The sequence below is a fragment of the Salvelinus alpinus genome, chromosome 6 (assembly GCF_045679555.1).
Source record: "Salvelinus alpinus chromosome 6, SLU_Salpinus.1, whole genome shotgun sequence".
Classification (NCBI taxonomy): domain Eukaryota; kingdom Metazoa; phylum Chordata; class Actinopteri; order Salmoniformes; family Salmonidae; genus Salvelinus; species Salvelinus alpinus.
The window spans coordinates 2,115,097-2,141,514 of NC_092091.1; the positions used below are offsets into that span (position 1 = coordinate 2,115,097).

General features: G+C 44.5%; 1 protein-coding gene across 2 annotated transcripts in view; it reads right to left on the reverse strand.

Moving 5' to 3' along the window:
• The window catches only part of usp3 (ubiquitin specific peptidase 3), an 83,608-nt gene extending 79,635 nt beyond the window's left edge, over positions 1-3,973 (reverse strand). Inside the window, exons 1-2 of one of the 2 annotated variants that reach the window (XM_071405122.1) lie at positions 3,600-3,973; positions 210-270 (exon numbers count right to left, since the gene is read on the reverse strand). In XM_071405122.1, coding sequence (XP_071261223.1) covers positions 210-270; positions 3,600-3,690 — 152 coding nt within the window. In that variant the 5' untranslated portion in view covers positions 3,691-3,973. Of the gene's footprint in view, positions 1-209; positions 271-440; positions 726-3,599 lie in introns of those variants that run through there. The other variant, XM_071405123.1, reaches the window with a different exon arrangement.
• Positions 3,974-26,418: the final 22,445 nt, after the last annotated feature.

Here is a 26,418-nt window from a genome sequence, read left to right on the forward strand (position 1 = left end):
CTGATGTACGAAGGGCTATATAAAATAAACTTGATTTGATTTTGATTTGACATGCACTCAACTACAGTTTTACATAGGTTAAGGCAATATCACTTTCACAATAGTCACATGGACCTCCATATGCATCTAAAAGCTGGAATGAGTCCTGTTAAAATAGATGACCAACTATCTACTGCATGTAGCTACAATGATTTTATGTCAATACTAACCTCCCACAATGCACATTGAGACAGGTGAGACATACCCAGGGACTTTTGTTTGACCTGCAAACTAGAGAAGAAGAAGAGACATTAGACGCTATGTAACTTCAGGACATTCATAACTCTCAAACCCTTCTTCGCCGTATGTAGGGTTTTCAGAGGTTACATTGGCCCACATTTGGCTCCGTGTGAACCAGTCGTATACCCACAAATTTTTCAGTGTGCATTTTGTATACTCACTTCTAAATCCCCACGATGCGTATTAAAGTAGAGTAGTGGAGGTATACGTCGTATCAGTTAATAAGACGAGCTGACCAAAAATGTTGTTTAAAAAAAAAATGTATTTCAACTTGCGTGACTTCCTTGTATCTTTGAAATCGCTGCGTGTTGCGTTTACATTTTCTTCAGTGTAAATGTTTACTAGTTACAAAGTAGCATATGCCTACCTGGCAGAATGATATGTTGATTATTTTACAAGCTGTGTGTGCCTCACGTTTCATGAAATACGCTTCCTCCCCACCAGCTCACACAGGTTTTCGGCGCATGCTAGATCGCTAATTAGCGCAAGTGGCCGCTTTTCCCGACTGTCTCACTAAATAAGCGATGTAACATGGAGATATGTGGGTGGGGACAAGATGGAAGCATTAAACTGACCTCTTAAACTTTAAATTGAATTCAAGCCCTAATTTGAGTTTAAAAATTACGTTTTTTTGTTGTCTTTAAAAAAATAATTTAGTTTGATGGTTTGGGTTGTATTCTTTGGTCCAAGACTGATGGTTTATCTAGAATCATTTACCCAAGTCAGTCACTTGTTCTTTCTTCTAATAACATTTAAAATTTAGTAAATTCTGTAAATAGTAAATTAGTAAATTCTGTTATATTTAGATTTGTTTGGAGGAATAAAACGTATTACATTCGGAAATCACAATGAGTGAAAGACTATGATCGTGGAGGTTCACAGGCTATTGATCTTGAGTCGTTAGTGGGTGCTTTTAGAATTAAACGGTTGAAATTATGTCTGTCTAATCTACCACTATGTGGTATCATATCCCTAACAGTCTGGTTAATACATTTGATGGACTTGAATTCCTAATGAAATGTGATTTTGACCCTCCCAAATTACCTGTCAAATTGTCTAAGTTTCACCAACAAATGTTATTTTTCTGGAAAATGATATTCAAGCAAACATTTTCCCCCCACAAAACATTGATTTGGAATAATATAGTTATTAAAATGAATAGGAAATCAATTTTCAAAGGCCTTTGGTTTGACAAGGGTATTCATTTTGTATGTGATTTGGTAGACAACACTGGGGCGTTATTACCGTTTGATGAGTTAATAGGTAAATGTCAGGTTAATATTACTCAGAGAATATATGAAGGTTTGCAAAGCAATTCCACTTCCTTTACTTGGACTTATAAAGACTATGACTTTGTTCTCTCTTTTCAAAGTTGACAAATTAATGACTAATCTTTTGGATAAAAAAATGCAACAATAAGTGGATACAATTGGCAGTTAATGAAGTAATTGTTGGTTGTTATAATTAAATACAATGCTATGGAAGGGACCAACCCATGCTATGGAAGGGACCAACCCATGCTATGGAAGGGACCAACCCATGCTATGGAAGGGACCAACCCATGCTATGGAAGGGACCAACCCATGCTATGGAAGGGACCAACCCATGCTATGGAAGGGACCAACCCATGCTATGGAAGGGACCAACCCATGCTATGGAAGGGACCAACCCATGCTATGGTCAAAAGCGACTACCTTTTACCTTACTTGTCCAGTTATACTTTTTGTTCCCAAAAGTTAAAGAAACTAATTTAAAAATATTTTCTTCCATCTACCCTGTAAATGATCTCTTGCACAAACTATTCCATTTTGACCAAATGCCTTGTTTTTTTTTCTGATCCTCTGATTCAGAATCTATAGAACATTTATCTTCTTCATGCAGTTATTCTAGTAAACTATGGATTGAAATTCATGAATGGTTGTGTATGAAATCTCCAGAATGACCTGTGTTTACCTTTGATGGTGTTAAACAGCATTATGCTTGTCCCTATAATTCCAATCATAACTATATTTAACATTATATTCACAAATGTAAATGGGGTGCAAAAATTCCTTCTTTTGTATTCCCCCCCCCCCCCCCCCTCCTTCTCATTGAACTGTTACAATTTTATAAAACCCTCAAACTTGTGAAACTTAAGTTGGAAAAATGATTAGTAGGCATGTCTCTGAATGTCTGTTAATGTCTCATTGCCTGAATTATTATTTTCGCCTGGTGTTCTATTATATAGTTTGTCATTGTATTCACAGGAATGTCCCTGTAGTGATGCGTAATATTGTTATTATTGTTGCAATAAAAGATTTAACATGAGATATGTCCATGTGGGTACACCAACCCTAACAATGTGGGTCGTGATTTAAACATTCGCAGATTAGAAAAATACGTTTTTTGGAAACATAAGGAACGTCCCGCAGGCGAAGCGTGTTAATGTTTAAACTAGTGTCCGGGTTCTTAAGACAACTCGACCGGTCAGAAGACACGATCAAAGATGTGTGTAACTAAACCAAGAAACTACAGCATGTCGTCTCCAATGGGAGCAAATGAGTCATAGTGGGAAAACAGGGAAGGAAGTGGGCAGAGCCAAGCACAAGCTAGCGAGATCCTATTGGCGAGTTCTAGACGAAATCTGCATATTTCCGTTAGGGAACGCCTTCTCTAAAGTGCGCATGTGCAATAACTCAATTCGCCATTCCACTCCTAAACAACGCGATTTTACACGTTTGCAACGGGTAAAGTCCACAAAACTTAGTCCACTCTGTTCATAATATAATTTAGTTTTGGGAAAAGAAAACTGTAGAGATAAAATGATAAAATGTGCAAAACGTCAGCCAAACTCCATCTAGTTCCATCTTCTCCCAACGCCGGACAGTGGGCTTCCTCTCACTACCATATTTGTGTGAAGCGGATGCTTCACATTTATACATCCGATTAAATATCTGTCTCATTCTTCTCTGTGTGATACCATCGTTAAACTTTGAGTGTTAATGTTAAAACTAGTGCCTGGGGTCTTAACGCAACTCTCCTGGTCATAAGATACTATCGTCAATAGGCGTCAATGAATGGGGTAGCACATTCACACACCATGAAAATAGATGAGTCACCAAGTTGGTTTCATTATAGATGTATCTGAATATTCTTAATCAATGAAGGTGCAAAATGTGTAAAAAAAAGTTGTGCGGGGCAAATAACTTCGCAAATCAAGAAACAGCCAGGGAAACTGTAGAAAAACAAGTCTAGTCAAGACAAGTAGCTATCAGGTGGCTAGTTAGCTAACTAATGTGGTTGTTATGTTAGCTATCAGAATGAAATGTATACTAACTCACCGCTGCAACACCAGGAAGATGGGGAACCATGGGGGAAGCTTGAGGAATCTATGGTAATGCAAACATTGGAGTTCAAATGAGGGCACTCCATCAAACTAGATTGGGTAGCTAGCTAACGTCTCCAAGTTTTAGCAGTGTTGTTGCGCTAGCTACGTAGCAGCTTTGGCAAAAGCTAGCTAAATTCGCTAGCTAATTAGCTGTTGTGTCGTGATTCAATTGTTGCTTAATTAGCGAGCTAACGTAGCAACAGACCATCTTATAGATAGTTGTATTAATTTATCTTAATTTGAGACCATTTCGATGGGAGCCACGTTCAAATTAAAACCTATCACGCCCAAAAAGTGTAAACGACTAAGAGGCTGGCTCCAAAAACATTTAAGAGAATTCAGAGGAAGTGACGTAGTTAGCTAAAACAACTCGAGTTGTTAGTTATTGGTTAACCATGTTGTCCGTCAACATCTCACTTTCTCTCAGAGATTAAAAACTAAATCCGTAATAATTGGCTTCAGTGTGACCTCCCTATTATGGGAAGGGTTTTATTGTCCAAAGCAGAGGGTCTGTCACGTTTTGTCTACCCTGCTATCCCTATCTGTAGCTGATCAAACCAGCAAGGAAATCAACAACACTTTCCTAGACTTTATATGGACAAATAAACAACACACACTTGAGAAGTCTGTAATATCAAACCAAAGAGCGGATGGTGGCTTGACGTACTCGATTTCATTGATAGCAACAATACCTTTTAAAGTAAACTGGATAAAAAAGATGTGTAACTCTGGATAAAAGATGTATACTTAGGGAATGAATCTATATGGTACTTCATTCCTTGTCATTTTTTCTAAAATTGGGTGGTCTTAAATTTTTTGTGGAACTATTCTCTAGCAAAATTACCCATCAAACGGTCCAAATTTCATGAACAAGCCCTTTTAGCCTGGAAACTATGTTACGTCCACAACTTCTCCCCCACACAAAACACTTCCGTGGAACAACAAAGATATTGAGGTTAAAAACAGGTCTTTGTTCTTCCCTAAGTGGTTTGAAATAAATATTATATTTGTGTTTGATTTATTTGATAAAAAAGGAAATATACTTTAGCAATAAGGCCCGAGGAGGTGTGGTATATGGCCAATATACTAGAGCCTAATAGATGACTTAATCGTTTTCTACCAAGCATCAAGCATCGGCTGCAGCTGTACACAGCCCATCCAACCATCTACCTACCTCATTCCCCATATTTTTTTGTTTTTTTTTCTGCTCTTTTGCACCCCAGTATTTCTACTTGCACATCCTCATCCGCACATCTATCACTCCAGTGTTAATTGCTCAATTGTAATTATTTCGCCACTATGGCCTATTTATAGCCTTACCTCCTTACTTCATTTGCACACCCTGTATACAGATTTTCTATTGTGTTATTGACTGTACATTTGTTTATGTGTAACTCTGTGTTGTTTTTGTCGCACTGCTTTGCTTTATCTTGGCCAGGTCGCAGTTGTAAATGAGAACTTGTTCTCAACTGACTTACCTGGTTAAATAAAGGTTAAATTAAAAAATAAATAAATACCAGCGGGAAAGAGCGGTTAGTGCAGCATGCCAAACTGACCCCTGGGTGCCAGAGTGTTCCTGGAGAAGAGGTCCACCGGGACCATCACTAAAGAGCTCGGGGCCCAGATAGACTAAGCTCACGACCATCAGTATGCAACCGAGTCCTGCCCCTATACGCCACAGATGGAGATGATGGAGAGAGAGATCAGTGAAGACCAGAACTACACCCCAGATGGAGCTGACGGAGAGAGAGATCAGTGAAGACCAGAACTACACCACAGATGGAGCTGACGGAGAGATCAGTGAAGACCAGAACTACACCACAGATGGAGCTGACGGAGAGATCAGTGAAGACCAGAACTACACCACAGATGGAGCTGACGGACAGAGAGATCAGTGAAGACCAGAACTACACCACAGATGGAGCTGACAGAGAGATCAGTGAAGACCAGAACTACACCCCAGATGGAGCTGACGGAGAGATCAGTGAAGACCAGAACTACACCACAGATGGAGCTGACAGAGAGATCGGTGAAGACCAGAACTACACCACAGATGGAGCTGACGGAGAGATCAGTGAAGACCAGAACTCCACCACAGATGGAGCTGACGGAGAGATCAGTGAAGACCAGAACTACACCACAGATGGAGCTGACGGAGAGATCAGTAGAGACCAGAACTACACCACAGATGGAGCTGACGGAGTGAGAGATCAGTGAAGACCAGAACTACACCACAGATGGAGCTGACGGAGCGATCAGTGAAGACCAGAACTACACCACAGATGGAGCTGACGGAGAGATCAGTGAAGACCAGAACTACACCACAGATGGAGCTGACGGACAGAGAGATCAGTGAAGACCAGAACTACACCACAGATGGAGCTGATGGAGAGATCAGTGAAGACCAGAACTCCACCACAGATGGAGCTGACGGAGAGATCAGTGAAGACCAGAACTACACCACAGATGGAGCTGACGGAGAGATCAGTAGAGACCAGAACTACACCACAGATGGAGCTGACGGAGTGAGAGATCAGTGAAGACCAGAACTACACCACAGATGGAGCTGACGGAGCGATCAGTGAAGACCAGAACTACACCACAGATGGAGCTGACGGAGAGATCAGTGAAGACCAGAACTACACCACAGATGGAGCTGACGGACAGAGAGATCAGTGAAGACCAGAACTACACCACAGATGGAGCTGATGGAGAGATCAGTGAAGACCAGAACTACACCCCAGATGGAGCTGACGGAGAGATCAGTGAAGACCAGAACTACACCACAGATGGTGCTGACAGAGAGATCGGTGAAGACCAGAACTACACCACAGATGGAGCTGACGGAGAGATCAGTGAAGACCAGAACTCCACCACAGATGGAGCTGACGGAGAGATCAGTGAAGACCAGAACTACACCACAGATGGAGCTGACGGAGAGATCAGTAGAGACCAGAACTACACCCCAGATGGAGCTGACGGAGTGAGAGATCAGTGAAGACCAGAACTACACCACAGATGGAGCTGACGGAGAGGGAGATCAGTAGAGACCAGAACTACACCACAGATGGAGCTGACGGAGAGATCAGTGAAGACCAGAACTCCACCACAGATGGAGCTGACGGAGAGATCAGTGAAGACCAGAACTACACCACAGATGGAGCTGACGGAGAGATCAGTAGAGACCAGAACTACACCCCAGATGGAGCTGACGGAGTGAGAGATCAGTGAAGACCAGAACTACACCACAGATGGAGCTGACGGAGAGTGAGATCAGTAGAGACCAGAACTACACCACAGATGGAGCTGCCGGAGAGAGAGATCACTGAAGACCAGAACTCCACCACAGATGGAGCTGACGGAGAGATCAGTGAAGACCAGAACTACACCACAGATGGAGCTGACGGAGAGAGAGATCAGTGAAGACCAGAACTACACCACAGATGGAGCTGCCGGAGAGAGAGATCAGTGAAGACCAGAACTACACCACAGATGGAGCTAACGGAGAGTGAGATCAGTAGAGACCAGAACTACACCACAGATGGAGCTGACGGAGAGACAGATCAGTGAAGACCAGAACTACATCACAGATGGAGCTGACGGAGAGAGAGATCAGTGAAGACCAGAACTACACCACAGATGGAGCTGACGGAGAGTGAGATCAGTGAAGACGAGAACTACACCACAGATGGAGCTGCCGGAGAGAGAGATCAGTGAAGCCCAGAACTACACCACAGATGGAGCTGACGGAAAGTGAGACCAGTGAAGACGAGAACTACACCACAGATGGAGCTGACAGAGAGATCAGTGAAGACCAGAACTACACCACAGATGGAGCTGACGGAGAGAGATCAGTGAAGACCAGAACTACACCACAGATGGAGCTGACGGAGAGATCAGTGAAGACCAGAACTACACCACAGATGGAGCTGACGGAGAGATCAGTAGAGACCAGAACTACACCCCAGATGGAGCTGACGGAGAGGGAGATCAGTAGAGACCAGAACTACACCACAGATGGAGCTGACGGAGAGATCAGTGAAGACCAGAACTCCACCACAGATGGAGCTGACGGAGAGATCAGTGAAGACCAGAACTACACCACAGATGGAGCTGACGGAGAGATCAGTAGAGACCAGAACTACACCCCAGATGGAGCTGACGGAGTGAGAGATCAGTGAAGACCAGAACTACACCACAGATGGAGCTGACGGAGAGTGAGATCAGTAGAGACCAGAACTACACCACAGATGGAGCTGCCGGAGAGAGAGATCACTGAAGACCAGAACTCCACCACAGATGGAGCTGACGGAGAGATCAGTGAAGACCAGAACTACACCACAGATGGAGCTGACGGAGAGAGAGATCAGTGAAGACCAGAACTACACCACAGATGGAGCTGCCGGAGAGAGAGATCAGTGAAGACCAGAACTACACCACAGATGGAGCTAACGGAGAGTGAGATCAGTAGAGACCAGAACTACACCACAGATGGAGCTGACGGAGAGACAGATCAGTGAAGACCAGAACTACATCACAGATGGAGCTGACGGAGAGAGAGATCAGTGAAGACCAGAACTACACCACAGATGGAGCTGACGGAGAGTGAGATCAGTGAAGACGAGAACTACACCACAGATGGAGCTGCCGGAGAGAGAGATCAGTGAAGCCCAGAACTACACCACAGATGGAGCTGACGGAAAGTGAGACCAGTGAAGACGAGAACTACACCACAGATGGAGCTGACAGAGAGATCAGTGAAGACCAGAACTACACCACAGATGGAGCTGACGGAGAGAGATCAGTGAAGACCAGAACTACACCACAGATGGAGCTGACGGAGAGTGAGATCAGTGAAGACCAGAACTACACCCCAGATGGAGCTGATGGAGAGTGAGATCAGTGAAGACCAGAACTACACCACAGATGGAGCTGACGGAGAGTGAGATCAGTAGAGACCAGAACTACACCACAGATGGAGCTGACGGAGAGATCAGTGAAGACCAGAACTACACCACAGATGGAGCTGACAGAGAGATCAGTGAAGACCAGAACTACACCACAGATGGAGCTGACGGAGAGTGAGATCAGTGAAGACCAGAACTACACCACAGATGGAGCTGACGGAGAGATCAGTGAAGACCAGAACTACACCACAGATGGAGCTGACGGAGAGATCAGTGAAGGCCAGAACTACACCACAGATGGAGCTGACGGAGAGAGAGATCAGTGAAGACCAGAACTCCACCACAGATGGAGCTGACGGAGAGATCAGTGAAGACCAGAACTACACCACAGATGGAGCTGACGGAGAGAGAGATCAGTGAAGACCAGAACTACACCACAGATGGAGCTGCCGGAGAGAGAGATCAGTGAAGACCAGAACTACACCACAGATGGAGCTAACGGAGAGTGAGATCAGTAGAGACCAGAACTACACCACAGATGGAGCTGACGGAGAGACAGATCAGTGAAGACCAGAACTACATCACAGATGGAGCTGACGGAGAGAGAGATCAGTGAAGACCAGAACTACACCACAGATGGAGCTGACGGAGAGTGAGATCAGTGAAGACCAGAACTACACCACAGATGGAGCTGCCGGAGAGAGAGATCAGTGAAGCCCAGAACTACACCACAGATGGAGCTGACGGAAAGTGAGACCAGTGAAGACGAGAACTACACCACAGATGGAGCTGACAGAGAGATCAGTGAAGACCAGAACTACACCACAGATGGAGCTGACGGAGAGAGATCAGTGAAGACCAGAACTACACCACAGATGGAGCTGACGGAGAGTGAGATCAGTGAAGACCAGAACTACACCCCAGATGGAGCTGATGGAGAGTGAGATCAGTGAAGACCAGAACTACACCACAGATGGAGCTGACGGAGAGTGAGATCAGTAGAGACCAGAACTACACCACAGATGGAGCTGACGGAGAGATCAGTGAAGACCAGAACTACACCACAGATGGAGCTGACAGAGAGATCAGTGAAGACCAGAACTACACCACAGATGGAGCTGACGGAGAGTGAGATCAGTGAAGACCAGAACTACACCACAGATGGAGCTGACGGAGAGATCAGTGAAGACCAGAACTACACCACAGATGGAGCTGACGGAGAGAGAGATCAGTGAAGACCAGAACTACACCACAGATGGAGCTGCCGGAGAGAGAGATCAGTGAAGACCAGAACTACACCCCAGATGGAGCTGACGGAGAGAGAGATCATTAGAGACCAGAACTACACCACAGATGGAGCTGACGGAGAAATCAGTGAAGACCAGAACTACACCACAGATGGAGCTGACGGAGAGATCAGTGAAGGCCAGAACTACACCACAGATGGAGCTGATGGAGAGACAGATCAGTAGAGACCAGAACTACACCACAGATGGGAGCTGATGGAGAGAGAGATCAGTAGAGACCAGAACTCTCTGTATGAACCTGAGAGCTCAGAATCACAATCATCACAGTGCGAGTCAAGATATACTATTGAAGAGTGTGTGCAAGATCCACAATACATAGTCTTTGATAGCAAGCTTAAGGAGTTCAATGTCAAGTTTGCAATGAGCCAGGATGACGAGCAGGTGTCATCAGTTCATCCCTGAAAATAAATGGTTTTGCCATCACCATGGAGACCGTGTGTTGTGGGCCACAGGAGGAAGTGGGAGCCCCAGACTAGAGTGGGAAGGTTGTTAGCAGGGAATATGTTGCAGCCTTCCTTACTGGCGGCTCCCACTCCATATTTGTGGAAACATGTCACCTCCTAATTCTGGTGTCCATGTCTCTGTGACAGTTGACAAGCCAACAGCACCTCTACATTGTGCCAGAGGTTAACTACATGTGGACCCAGCACACGGAGGCCATTCTGGATACAGTTGGTGACAGTCCACTAATCGTATCTGGAGATGCACGGTGTGATTCACCAGGCCATTGTGCCTCCTTTGGCACTTACACCATCCTGGACTCTGCTTCCCACCTGATCCTCCCCCAGGAGACTGTTCTTCCTTTGGCTCTGACACCATCCTGGACTCTGCTTCCTACCTGTTCCTCCCCCAGGAGACTGTTCTTCCTTTGGCTCTGACACCATCCTGGACTCTGCTTCCTACCTGTTCCTCCCCCAGGAGACTGTTCTTCCTTTGGCTCTTACACCATCCTGGACTCTGCTTCCCACCTGATCCTCCACTAGGAGACTGTTCTTCCTTTGGCTCTGACACCATCCTGGACTCTGCTTCCCACCTGATCCTCCCCCAGGAGACTGTTCTTCCTTTGGCTCTGACACCATCCTGGACTCTGCTTCCCACCTGATCCTCCCCCAGGAGACTGTTCTTCCTTTGGCTCTGACACCATCCTGGACTCTGCTTCCCATCTGATCCTCCCCCAGGAGACTGTTCTTCCTTTAGTCTCACACCATCCTGGACTCTGCTTCCCACCTGATCCTCCCCCAGGAGACTGTTCTTCCTTTGGCTCTGACACCATCCTGGACTCTGCTTCCCACCTGATCCTCCCCCAGGAGACTGTTCTTCCTTTAGCTCTCACACCATCCTGGACTCTGCTTCCCACCTGATCCTCCCCCAGGAGACTGTTCTTCCTTTAGCTCTCACACCATCCTGGACTCTGCTTCCCACCTGATCCTCCACTAGGAGACTGTTCTTCCTTTGGCTCTCACACCATACTGGACTCTGCTTCCCACCTGATCCTCCACTAGGAGACTGTTCTTCCTTTGGCTCTCACACCATCCTGGACTCTGCTTCCCACCTGATCCTCCCCCAGGAGACTGTTCAGCCTTTGCCTCTTACACCATCCTGGACTCTGCTTCCCACCTGATCCTCCACTAGGAGACTGTTCTTCCTTTGGCTCTGACACCATCCTGGACTCTTCTTCCCACCTGATCCTCCACTAGGAGACTGTTCTTCCTTTGGCTCTCACACCATCCTGGACTCTGCTTTCCACCTGATCCTCCCCCAGGAGACTGTTCTTCCTTTGGCTCTGACACCATCCTGGACTCTGCTTCCCGCCTGATCCTCCCCCAGGAGACTGTTCTTCCTTTGGCTCTGACACCATCCTGGACTCTGCTTCCAACCTGATCCTCCACTAGGAGACTGTTCTTCCTTTGGCTCTGACACCATCCTGGACTCTGCTTCCCACCTGATCCTCCCCCAGGAGACTGTTCTTCCTTTGGCTCTGACACCTCTGCTTCCCACCTGATCCTCCCCCAGGAGACTGTTCTTCCTTTGGCTCTGACACCATCCTGGACTCTGCTTCTCACCTGATCCTCCCCCAGGAGACTGTTCCTCCTTTGGCTCTGACACCATCCTGGACTCTGCTTCTCACCTGATCCTCCCCCAGGAGACTGTTCTTCCTTTGGCTCTGACACCATCCTGGACTCTTCTTCCCACCTGATCCTCCACTAGGAGACTGTTCTTCCTTTGGCTCTCACACCATCCTGGACTCTGCTTTCCACCTGATCCTCCCCCAGGAGACTGTTCTTCCTTTGGCTCTGACACCATCCTGGACTCTGCTTCCCGCCTGATCCTCCCCCAGGAGACTGTTCTTCCTTTGGCTCTGACACCATCCTGGACTCTGCTTCCAACCTGATCCTCCACTAGGAGACTGTTCTTCCTTTGGTTCTGACACCATCCTGGACTCTGCTTCCCACCTGATCCTCCCCCAGGAGACTGTTCTTCCTTTGGCTCTGACACCTCTGCTTCCCACCTGATCCTCCCCCAGGAGACTGTTCTTCCTTTGGCTCTGACACCATCCTGGACTCTGCTTCTCACCTGATCCTCCCCCAGGAGACTGTTCTTCCTTTGGCTCTGACACCATCCTGGACTCTGCTTCTCACCTGATCCTCCCCCAGGAGACTGTTCTTCCTTTGGCTCTGACACCATCCTGGACTCTGCTTCCCACCTGATCCTCCACTAGGAGACTGTGCATGTGACCGATGTGAGGAATAGCTACTGGTTGGAGACGGAGGGATTAGAGAGATGCCTGCAACACATTGAGGTAAGCTATAGCCTAACCAATATTTTGTAGCTAGCCTAAGGGTTGTAAGTGTGCATTTGGGGGATGTATGAAGAGGATGTAGGTACCTTTAGGATAATAATAATAAAACCATTACTACTAACAGGCCCATGGATGCAGTAATCAAACCCTGGCCATTGACAGGCATCCAAGTGTGAGGGTGACCTTGAGGGACTCACCTGCTGATAGGGCATTAATCAGAGAGGCAACAAAGAGACCAAAGATAACCCCGAAGGAGCTGCAAAGCTCCACAGCGGAGATTGGAGTATCTGTCCATAGGATCACTTTAAGCCGTACACTCCACAGAGCTGGGCTTTACGAAAGGGTGGCCAGAAAAAAGGCATCGCTTAAAGAAAAAAATAAGCAAACACGTTTGGTGTTCGCCAAAAGGTATGTGGGAGACTCCCCAAACATATGGAAGAAGGTACTCTGGTCAGATGAGAGACAAAAATTTTGCTTTTTGGCCATCAAGGAACATGCTATGTCTGGCGCAAACCCAACACATCTCATCATCCTGAGAACACCATCCCCACAGTGAGGGCAGCATCATGCTGTGGGGATGTTTTTCATCAGCAGAGACTGGGAAACTGTTCAGAATTGAAGGAATGATGGATGGAGCTAAATACAGGGACATTTTTGAAGGAAACCTGTTTCAGTCTTCCAGAGATTTGAGACTGGGACGGAGGTTCACCTTCCAGCAGGACAATGACCCTAAGCATACTGCTAAAGCAACACTCGAGTGGTTTAAGGGGAAACATTTAAATGTCTTGGAATGGCCTAGTCAAAGCCCAGACCTCAATCCAATTGACAATCTGTGGTATGACTTAAAGATTGCTGTACACCAGCGCAACCCATCCAACTTGAAGGAGCTGGAGCAGTTTTGCCTTGAAGAATGGGCAAAAATCCCAGTGGCTAGATGTGCCAAGCTAATAGAGTCATACCCCAAGAGACTTGCAGCTGTAATTGATGCAAAATGTGGCTCTACAAAGTATTGACTTTGGGGGGGTGAATAGTAATGCACGCTCAAGTTTTCAATTTTTTGTCTTATTTCTTGTTAGTTTCACATTCAAAAATATGTAGCATTTTCAAAGTGGTAGGCATGTTGTGTGAATCAAATGATACAATCTCCCCAAAAATCTATTTTAATTCCAGGTTGTTAGGCAACAAAATAGAAAAAATGCCAAGGGGGTGAATACTTTCGTAAACTGTATGTAGTTCTGTCCTTGAGCTGTTCTTGTCTATTAATGTTCTGTATTATTTTTCATGTTCTGTCTGGACCCCAGGAAGAGTAGCTGCTGCTTTTGCAACAGCTAATGGGGATCCTAATAAAATACCAAATAAAGGGAATCGGAGTGGAATTGTTTTTCCACAGATGTATTTTTTACCCCTTTCAATGGACGTGCTACCTTGTCCCGGACCTGCTGTCTCGACCTATACATTCTCAGTTATGAAAAGCCAACTGACATTTGCTCCTGAGGTATTGAACTGTTACACCCTCTATAACCACTGTGGTTATTATTTTTGATGTAAAATACATTTGATTGATTGATTTCTATGCTGCATGCTGTGTATTCATTAACTGTCTGAGTGATGTGACCTTTTTATATATTATCTGTAACATATTTTAGTGTGTATTTAATCTGCAATTTTACTTCTTAAAGTGTCAATCAGCAGTAGAAACAATAACAAAGTGTCCTCCCTGCTCCTCTTTTGGTAAAAAGCTGAGGGATGGGGCTGGAGAAATGTAACCACTCTCAGATTAATAGAGCAATAGATCCAAGGACTGACCATCGATGATATCAACATTATAGTTTTAACCATGTTTTGAGCGTATACAGTGTTTGTTTACATTTATTTTGTTTACAAGCATTGGAGTAAAACAAGTTTATATTTGGTTTTTCCTGGAGTGTGATTGTTGAACTAAGCTCATGAGGCATTTATAAATTCGATTCTTCAAGAATCAATGGTTACATGTCATTAATTTATAAGAGCAAAAACGAATGTAGCAACTGCTGATTGCCCCTTTAAGGTATGCTACTGTTGTTTGTCTATTGATCTTGTGCATGAGGCGAAGACTTGCAATCACAGGCCTTTCCTGTGAAGCCTCTTCTTGTTTGTTATTGGAACTTGTAAATACACCTCAATAACCCTGTAATTGACTGTATTTTTGTAATCCTGTTTCAATGATCTGTTTCCACAACCATGTAGCCAGGTGGCTTTGGATAAAGGCGTCTGCTAAATGGCAAATATTATTCAAGTCTACTTTGACTATGCCAACTAGCTGCCCAGTGTAGTTAACATTTCTTTCCAGTAGATGGCGGCCAACGCTAATTGAAGTCATTACTCTAGCAACAGGGACATGGGATTACTGCACGTTGAAAGTAGTTTTATTTTCAAAGCAAGTTTATCTGGTTACTCTTGAACCTGTTATAGTGGACAAGCTAACTAATACCATTGTTACATAACGTCTATGTCTTGAAAAAAATGACAGCAGGCTATATTTACTAAATGAACTGGTTTTATTCAAAGCCTATGTAAATGCCAGTTGCTTCTGGGTATGCGTGCTTTATGGAAGAGACAACACACCGTACACCTTGTCTCCCTTGTGACCATAGGGTGAACTGGCGATAAACTGCCAGCCTGTATGCTCTGCAAACAAAATCATAAGAAAAGTTAGTCTCATAATGAGCACGCCCCAAATTACTCGCCAGACACCTTACGATTTTGGGTGTGTTCATAAATTCAATTGCCGAGGAGGATTCGGACCTCAGTCAAGCACTCAAACTAACTGGCTAAAGTTGGCTAGCTAGCTAGCTACTTCCAGACACAAATGAGAGAACAGCTCACTCTGACCATTTTACCGGCAGTAGCAGAGCTGATTAGGCTGTTTACATGTTATCTAGAGTGCTGGTGACTAACTGTTACAGTTTTTACTCGCCGTAGCAGAGCTGATTAGGCTGTTTACATGTTATCCAGAGTGCTGGCGACTAACTATTACAGTTTTTACTCACCGTAGCAGAGCTGGCTAGGCTGTTTACATGTTATCTAGAGTGTTGGTGACTAACTGTTACAGTTTTTACTAGCCGTAGCAGAGCTGGCTAGGCTGTTTACATGTTATCCAGAGAGTTGGTGACTAACTGTTACAGTTTTTATTAGCCGTAGCAGAGCTGGTTAGGCTGTTTACATGTTATCTAGAGTGTTGGTGACTAACTGTTACAGTTTTTACTAGCCGTAGCAGAGCTGGCTAGGCTGTTTACATGTTATCTAGAGTGCTGGTGACTAACTGTTACAGTTTTTACTCGCCGTAGCAGAGCTGGTTAGGCTGTTTACATGTTATCCAGAGAGTTGGTGACTAACTGTGCTGCTGGCAACAATTGAATTACACTTTTTTTGTCTAAATTTACGGACACCGACCATATTCAACGGGTGTTGAGCTTTCAACATTTATTCAACAGTTATTCTGTGCTCTGACATGGGAATAGATAGCCAGAGCAAATTTATAAACGCACATAAATTAACAATGTCCATTGAGAACGCACAACAAGGAAAGCGTAGCTAACATACCGGTCCATACTGCTGTAATGATATGCTACGTGGTTCATAAGGACAGTGTAGCTAGCTAACATACCGGTCCATACTGCTGTAATGATATGCTATGTGGTTCATAAGGACAGTGTAGCTAGCTAACATACCGGTCCATACTGCTGTAATGATATGTTATGTGGTTCATAAGGACAGTGTAGCTAGCTAACATACCGGTCCATACTGCTGTAATGATATGCTATGTGGTTCATAAGGACAGTGTAGCTAGCTAACATACCGGTCCATACTGCTGTAATGATATGCTATGTGGTTCATAAGGACAGTGTAGCTAACATACCGGTCCATACTGCTGTAATGATATGCTATGTGGTTCATAAGGACAGTGTAGCTAGCTAACATACCGGTACATACTGCTGTAATGATATGCTATGTGGTTCATGAGGACAGCGTAGCTAACATACCGGTCCATACTGCTGTAATGATATGCTATGTGGTTCATAAGGACAGTGTAGCTAACATACCGGTCCATACTGCTGTAATGATATGCTATGTGGTTCATAAGGACAGCGTAGCTAACATACCGGTCCATACTGCTGTAATGATATGCTATGTGATTCATAAGGACAGCGTAGCTAACATACCGGTCCATACTGCTGTAATGATATGCTATGTGGTTCATAAGGACAGTGTAGCTAACATACCGGTACATACTGCTGTAATGATATGCTATGTGGTTCATAAGGACAGTGTAGCTAACATACCGGTCCATACTGCTGTAATGATATGCTATGTGGTTCATAAGGACAGTGTAGCTAACATACCGGTACATACTGCTGTAATGATATGCTATGTGGTTCATAAGGACAGTGTAGCTAGCTAACATACCGGTCCATACTGCTGTAATGATATGCTATGTGGTTCATAAGGACAGTGTAGCTAACATACCGGTCCATACTGCTGTAATGATATGCTATGTGGTTCATAAGGACAGCGTAGCTAACTAACATACCGGTCCATACTGCTGTAATGATATGCTATGTGGTTCATAAGGACAGTGTAGCTAGCTAACATACCGGTCCATACTGCTGTAATGATATGCTATGTGGTTCATAAGGACAGTGTAGCTAACATACCGGTACATACTGCTGTAATGATATGTTATGTGGTTCATAAGGACAGTGTAGCTAGCTAACATACCGGTACATACTGCTGTAATGATATGCTATGTGGTTCATAAGGACAGTGTAGCTAACATACCGGTACATACTGCTGTAATGATATGCTATGTGGTTCATAAGGACAGTGTAGCTAGCTAACATACCGGTACATACTGCTGTAATGATATGCTATGTGGTTCATAAGGACAGTGTAGCTAACATACCGGTCCATACTGCTGTAATGATATGCTATGTGGTTCATAAGGACAGTGTAGCTAACATACCGGTCCATACTGCTGTAATGATATGCTATGTGGTTCATAAGGATAGCGTAGCTAACATACCGGTACATACTGCTGTAATGATATGCCATGTGGTTCATAAGGACAGTGTAGCTAACATACCGGTCCATACTGCTGTAATGATATGCTATGTGGTTCATAAGGACAGCGTAGCTAGCTAACATACCGGTACATACTGCTGTAATGATATGCTATGTGGTTCATAAGGACAGTGTAGCTAACATACCGGTCCATACTGCTGTAATGATATGCTATGTGGTTCATAAGGACAGCGTAGCTAACATACCGGCACATACTGCTGTAATGATATGCTATGTGGTTCATAAGGACAGTGTAGCTAACATACCGGTCCATACTGCTGTAATGATATGCTATGTGGTTCATAAGGACAGCGTAGCTAGCTAACATACCGGTCCATACTGCTGTAATGATATGCTATGTGGTTCATAAGGACAGTGTAGCTAACATACCTGTCCATACTGCTGTAATGATATGCTATGTGGTTCATAAGGACAGTGTAGCTAACATACCGGTCCATACTGCTGTAATGATATGCTATGTGGTTCATAAGGACAGCGTAGCTAACATACCGGTCCATACTGCTGTAATGATATGCTATGTGGTTCATAAGGACAGTGTAGCTAACATACCGGTCCATACCGCTGTAATGATATGCTATGTGGTTCATAAGGACAGTGTAGCTAACATACCGGTCCATACTGCTGTAATGATATGCTATGTGGTTCATAAGGACAGTGTAGCTAGCTAACATACCGGTACATACTGCTGTAATGATATGCTATGTGGTTCATAAGGACAGTGTAGCTAGCTAACATTCCGGTACATACTGCTGTAATGATATGCTATGTGGTTCATAAGGACAGCGTAGCTAACATACCGGTACATACTGCTGTAATGATATGCTATGTGGTTCATAAGGACAGTGTAGCTAGCTAACATACCGGTACATACTGCTGTAATGATATGCTATGTGGTTCATAAGGACAGTGTAGCTAACATACCGGTCCATACTGCTGTAATGATATGCTATGTGGTTCATAAGGACAGCGTAGCTAACATACCGGTACATACTGCTGTAATGATATGCTATGTGGTTCATAAGGACAGTGTAGCTAGCTAACATACTGGTCCATACTGCTGTAATGATATGCTATGTGGTTCATAAGGACAGTGTAGCTAGCTAACATACTGGTCCATACTGCTGTAATGATATGCTATGTGGTTCATAAGGACAGTGTAGCTAACATACCGGTCCATACTGCTGTAATGATATGCTATGTGGTTCATAAGGACAGTGTAGCTAGCTAACATACCGGTCCATACTGCTGTAATGATATGCTATGTGGTTCATAAGGACAGTGTAGCTAGCTAACATACCGGTACATACTGCTGTAATGATATGCTATGTGGTTCATAAGGACAGTGTAGCTAGCTAACATACCGGTACATACTGCTGTAATGATATGCTATGTGGTTCATAAGGACAGTGTAGCTAGCTAACATACCGGTCCATACTGCTGTAATGATATGCTATGTGGTTCATAAGGACAGTGTAGCTAACATACCGGTACATACTGCTGTAATGATATGCTATGTGGTTCATAAGGACAGCGTAGCTAGCTAACATACCGGTACATACTGCTGTAATGATATGCTATGTGGTTCATAAGGACAGTGAAGCTAGCTAACATACCGGTCCATACTGCTGTAATGATATGCTATGTGGTTCATAAGGACAGCGTAGCTAGCTAACATACCGGTACATACTGCTGTAATGATATGCTATGTGGTTCATAAGGACAGTGTAGTTAACATACCGGTCCATACTGCTGTAATGATATGCTATGTGGTTCATAAGGACAGTGTAGCTAGCTAACATACCGGTACATACTGCTGTAATGATATGCTATGTGGTTCATAAGGACAGCGTAGCTAACATACCGGTACATACTGCTGTAATGATATGCTATGTGGTTCATAAGGACAGTGTAGCTAGCTAACATACCGGTACATACTGCTGTAATGATATGCTATGTGGTTCATAAGGACAGTGTAGCTAACATACCGGTCCATACTGCTGTAATGATATGCTACGTGGTTCATAAGGACAGCGTAGCTAACATACCGGTACATACTGCTGTAATGATATGCTACGTGGTTCATAAGGACAGTGTAGCTAACATACCGGTCCATACTGCTGTAATGATATGCTATGTGGTTCATAAGGACATGGTAGCTAGCTAACATACCGGTACATACTGCTGTAATGATATGCTATGTGGTTCATAAGGACAGTGTAGCTAACATACCGGTCCATACTGCTGTAATGATATGCTACGTGGTTCATAAGGACAGCGTAGCTAACATACCGGTACATACTGCTGTAATGATATGCTACGTGGTTCATAAGGACAGTGTAGCTAACATACCGGTCCATACTGCTGTAATGATATGCTATGTGGTTCATAAGGACAGCGTAGCTAACATACCGGTCCATACTGCTGTAATGATATGCTATGTGGTTCATAAGGACAGCGTAGCTAACATACCGGTACATACTGCTGTAATGATATGCTACGTGGTTCATAAGGACAGCGTAGCTAACATACCGGTACATACTGCTGTAATGATATGCTACGTGGTTCATAAGGACAGCTTAGCTAACATACCGGTACATACTGCTGTAATGATATGCTATGTGGTTCATAAGGACAGTGTAGCTAACATACCGGTACACACTGCTGTAATGATATGCTATGTGGTTCATAAGGACAGTGTAGCTAACATACCGGCACATACTGCTGTAATGATATGCTATGTGGTTCATAAGGACAGTGTAGCTAACATACCGGTCCATACTGCTGTAATGATATGTTATGTGGTTCATAAGGACAGTGTAGCTAGCTAACATACCGGTCCATACTGCTGTAATGATATGCTATGTGGTTCATAAGGACAGCGTAGCTAACATACCGGTCCATACTGCTGTAATGATATGCTATGTGGTTCATAAGGACAGCGTAGCTAACATACCGGTACATACTGCTGTAATGATATGCTACGTGGTTCATAAGGACAGCGTAGCTAACATACCGGTACATACTGCTGTAATGATATGCTACGTGGTTCATAAGGACAGCTTAGCTAACATACCGGTACATACTGCTGTAATGATATGCTATGTGGTTCATAAGGACAGTGTAGCTAACATACCGGTACACACTGCTGTAATGATATGCTATGTGGTTCATAAGGACAGCTTAGCTAACATACCGGTCCATACTGCTGTAATGATATGCTATGTGGTTCATAAGGACAGCGTAGCTAACATACCGGTCCATACTGCTGTAATGATATGCTATGTGGTTCATAAGGACAGTGTAGCTAACATACCGGTCCATACTGCTGTAATGATATGTTATGTGGTTCATAAGGACAGTGTAGCTAGCTAACATACCGGTCCATACTGCTGTAATGATATGCTATGTGGTTCATAAGGACAGTGTAGCTAACATACCGGTCCATACTGCTGTAATGATATGCTATGTGGTTCATAAGGACAGCGTAGCTAACATACCGGTCCATACTGCTGTAATGATATGCTATGTGGTTCATAAGGACAGTGTAGCTAACATACCGGTCCATACTGCTGTAATGATATGCTATGTGGTTCATAAGGACAGTGTAGCTAGCTAACATACCGGTCCATACTGCTGTAATGATATGCTATGTGGTTCATAAGGACAGTGTAGCTAACATACCGGTACATACTGCTGTAATGATATGCTATGTGGTTCATTACTTCAAGCTAGAGTGGAAACCGGTCGCATTCCGCTTCGCTCCACAGGTAGTATCACATTTTCATTTCATTTCATTACAGTACAACGGTTTGATTTGTTTAATCTTAGCTAGCTACTTAGCCGTCTTTGTATCAAAGATAATTGTGTAGCTAGCCAGCTATTTTCGTTCTTTTAACGTAACTTTTAACGTAACGTAACGTAGTCAACACTGCTAGCTAGCCAGCTAGCCACCGAATAGCAACACTGTAGTAACTATTACATTCAACGGAACGACTTGATTAGTGTAGTGTTAGCTAGCTACATAGTTTTCTTTGCTGTCTTTGTTTCTAAGATAATTGCGTAGTTTAGACTAATTCGGTTAGCTAGCCAGCTAGTTTTCGTCCTTTTAACGTAACGTAACGTAGTCAACACTGCTAGCTAGCCAGCTAGCCACCGAATAGCAACACTGTAGAAACTATTACATTCAACGGATCAACGGAACGATTTGATTAGTGTAGTGTTAGCTAGCTACATAGTTGTCTTTGCTGTCCTTGTATCTAAGACAATTGTGTAGTTTATACTAATTAACGAGCCAGTTACCGAGGTTACCTAGCTAGCTACCGAGGTTACCTAGCCAGCGACACTCTCAAACAAAGTCAACAACGCAGCCACTGCTAGCTAGCCTACTTCAGCAGTACTGTATCATTTTAATAATTTTGGTCAATAAGATTTCTGCAACGTAAGCTTAACTTTCTGAACATTCGAGACGTGTAGTTCACTTGTCATTCCAATCTCCTTTGCATTAGCGTAGCCTCTTCTGTAGCCTGTCAACTATGTGTCTGTCTATCCCTGTTCTCTCCTCTCTGCACAGACCATACAAACGCTTCACACCGCGTGGCCGCGGCCACCCTAACCTGGTGGTCCCAGCGCGCACGACCCACGTGGAGTTCCAGGTCTCCGGCAGCCTCTGGAACTGCCGATCTGCGGCCAACAAGGCAGAGTTCATCTCAGCCTATGCTTCCCTCCAGTCCCTCGACTTCTTGGCACTGACGGAAACATGGATCACCACAGATAACACTGCTACTCCTACTGCTCTCTCCTCGTCTGCCCACGTGTTCTCGCACACCCCGAGAGCTTCTGGTCAGCGGGGTGGTGGCACCGGGATCCTCATCTCTCCCAAGTGGTCTTTCTCCCTTTCTCCCCTTACCCATCTGTCTATCGCCTCCTTTGAATTCCATGCTGTCACAGTTACCAGCCCTTTCAAGCTTAACATCCTTATCATTTATCGCCCTCCAGGTTCCCTTGGAGAGTTCATCAATGAGCTTGATGCCCTGATAAGCTCCTTTCCTGAGGACGGCTCACCTCTCACAGTTCTGGGTGACTTTAACCTCCCCACGTCTACCTTTGACTCATTCCTCTCTGCCTCCTTCTTTCCACTCCTCTCCTCTTTTGACCTCACCCTCTCACCTTCCCCCCCTACTCACAAGGCAGGCAATACGCTTGACCTCATCTTTACTAGATGCTGTTCTTCCACTAACCTCATTGCAACTCCCCTCCAAGTCTCCGACCACTACCTTGTATCCTTTTCCCTCTCGCTCTCATCCAACACTTCCCACACTGCCCCTACTCGGATGGTATCGCGCCGTCCCAACCTTCGCTCTCTCTCCCCCGCTACTCTCTCCTCTTCCATCCTATCATTTCTTCCCTCTGCTCAAACCTTCTCCAACCTATCTCCTGATTCTGCCTCCTCAACCCTCCTCTCCTCCCTTTCTGCATCCTTTGACTCTCTATGTCCCCTATCCTCCAGGCCGGCTCGGTCCTCCCCTCCTGCTCCGTGGCTCGACGACTCATTGCGAGCTCACAGAACAGGGCTCCGGGCAGCCGAGCGGAAATGGAGGAAAACTCGCCTCCCTGCGGACCTGGCATCCTTTCACTCCCTCCTCTCTACTTTTTCCTCTTCTGTCTCTGCTGCTAAAGCCACTTTCTACCACTCTAAATTCCAAGCATCTGCCTCTAACCCTAGGAAGCTCTTTGCCACCTTCTCCTCCCTCCTGAATCCTCCTCCCCCTCCTCCCTCTCTGCAGATGACTTCGTCAACCATTTTGAAAAGAAGGTCGACGACATAAGATCCTCGTTTGCTAAGTCAAACGACACCGCTGGTTCTGCTCACACTGCCCTACCCTGTGCTCTGACCTCTTTCTCCCCTCTCTCTCCAGATGAAATCTCGCGTCTTGTGACGGCCGGCCGCCCAACAACCTGCCCGCTTGACCCTATCCCCTCCTCTCTTCTCCAGACCATTTCCGGAGACCTTCTCCCTTACCTCACCTCGCTCATCAACTCATCCTTGACCGCTGGCTACGTCCCTTCCGTCTTCAAGAGAGCGAGAGTTGCACCCCTGCTGAAAAAACCTACACTCGATCCCTCCGAGTGTAGGTTTGTTGGTTTGTTGAGAGTGAAAGTTGACCAACTGAAGGGGAAGTTTCCCGGTGTTTGCGATGCTAGTTGTTTGGAGCGATGCAGACCGGTTGGTGAAACAGTAGAGCTGTTGTCTGTCTGTTCTTTTGAGTTTTGATGTTGAGTCTTTGCCCGACAAAGTGATGTTAGTATATATGTTATCCAGTACGAGCTTTTGTGCCGAAATCCATTACATTGTTACAGGTGTCAAGCTTATGGGCATGTGGCAGCAGTGTGTAGGAGGGAGGTTCCTAGGTGTGAGAATTATGCAGAATGACATGAGAAAGGAATGTGTAGCATTGGGGAAAGTAGTGGTATGTGTTAATTGTAGGGGTGCCCATGGGACTGGGGATCAGAAATGTCTGCTGTGAGAAAGGCAGATTTGAGGTTTCTAGGGTTAGAGTAGTGTAGAAGTTGTCATATGCTGAGGCAGTGAAGAAAGTAGAGGAAGATGGGGTCAAAGGGGATGGATCCCGAGAGGAGTAGTGTTACTAGTAGATCTGTACCAGTACAGAGGGAGGGATCCTGAGAGGAGGGGTGTAGTAGATCTGTACCAGAACAGAGGGATAGACCAATACGTGATATATGCTTCATTAACATTGCATTTTTAGCTTTTATTGCAATGGTTATCAACTGTACTGGAGGGATGGAACGTAAGTCGCAGAAAAGTAAGGTTGTGGTGGCACAGGCAGAGCGGTATTTGGGTGTACCAGACTTGACGTCAGAAGAGTTACAGGGTGTGTTGAGTGGGGGTGTCCAGTCCTTTCAGACTGTTGGCCTGAGGTAGGATTAGATAGATTTAAATAGTGGAGTAGGGTGATGGATTTTTTTGTGTTTGGTTAGATGGTAACGGTATTTGTGAGTTTATTTTTTATTTTCAAGCAAAGTTTAGTGGAGTTATACTCCATTCTAGTAGGTGGCGGTAATGCAACATTTATTGGATGCCAACCTCCGTTAAACCTCATCAAAGAATACGTATTTATGTTATTTACGATGAGCAGTTCCCCACATTTGGGGGAATTATGCGTTTTAAACAGGGGGTTAAGGGTGTAATCATTAGTCCAAACTGTTGCAAAACGAAACGAGAGTTTCTATTGGACAAATTATGTTAGGTCCCGCCCACTTCGTTCCGTTTGCTTCCGGTACGAACAAAAACTGCACTGACATTATCCTTATGACGTTACTCGCAATAATACAGCTTCGTTATTTGTTACGTGGCATCTGATTTGTTGCAGAATACAAACTGCTCCATTTGGGTTTTCTATACATCTTCTAAATTGTATCGAAATGATTTGAGCTATTTTCAAATGTATTTTAAAAGCAACTTCAGTTATAACTCATTCATACATGAAGCTCTAGCTGTAATTATAGAATATGAGGCATACTGCATGCATGATTTCATTGCAACTGCTGTATAGTGTGATGTCTGATGGTGATAGTAAAGTGTAAATACAGGATATTTTACACAATTGACTGATTATAGATTACCTCAATATAGGTTATTGAAATGTCATTCACATACTTTGGACCGCAACCTGTCTGTCCACAGCTAAATCCACAATAAACGACAAAGTAGTCCCGTGTGGCTCAGTTGGTAGAGCATGGCGCTTGCAACGCCAGGGTTGTGTGTTCAATTCCCACGGGGGGACCAGGGTTCAATTCCCATGGGGGGACCAGGATGAATATGTATGAACTTTCCAATTTGTAAGTCGCTCTGGATAAGAGCGTCTGCTAAATTACTTAAATGTAAATGTAAAATAAGGACAGCGTAGCTAACATACCGGTCCATACTGCTGTAATGATATGCTATGTGGTTCATAAGGACAGCGTAGCTAGCTAACATACCGGTCCATACTGCTGTAATGATATGCTATGTGGTTCATAAGGACAGTGTAGCTAGCTAACATACCGGTCCAAACTGCTGTAATGATATGCTATGTGGTTCATAAGGACAGTGTAGTTAACATACCGGTCCATACTGCTGTAATGATATGCTATGTGGTTCATAAGGACATTGTAGCTAGCTAACATACCGGTCCATACTACTGTAATGATATGCTATGTGGTTCATAAGGACAGTGTAGCTAGCTAACATACCGGTCCATACTGCTGTAATGATATGTTATGTGGTTCATAAGGACAGCGTAGCTAGCTAACATACCGGTACATACTGCTGTAATGATATGCTATGTGGTTCATAAGGATAGCGTAGCTAACATACCGGTCCATACTGCTGTAATGATATGCTATGTGGTTCATAAGGACAGTGTAGCTAACATACCGGTACATACTGCTGTAATGATATGCTATGTGGTTCATAAGGACAGTGTAGCTAGCTAACATACCGGTCCATACTGCTGTAATGATATGCTATGTGGTTCATAAGGACAGTGTAGCTAACATACCGGTACATACTGCTGTAATGATATGCTATGTGGTTCATAAGGACAGTGTAGCTAACATACCGGTCCATACTGCTGTAAT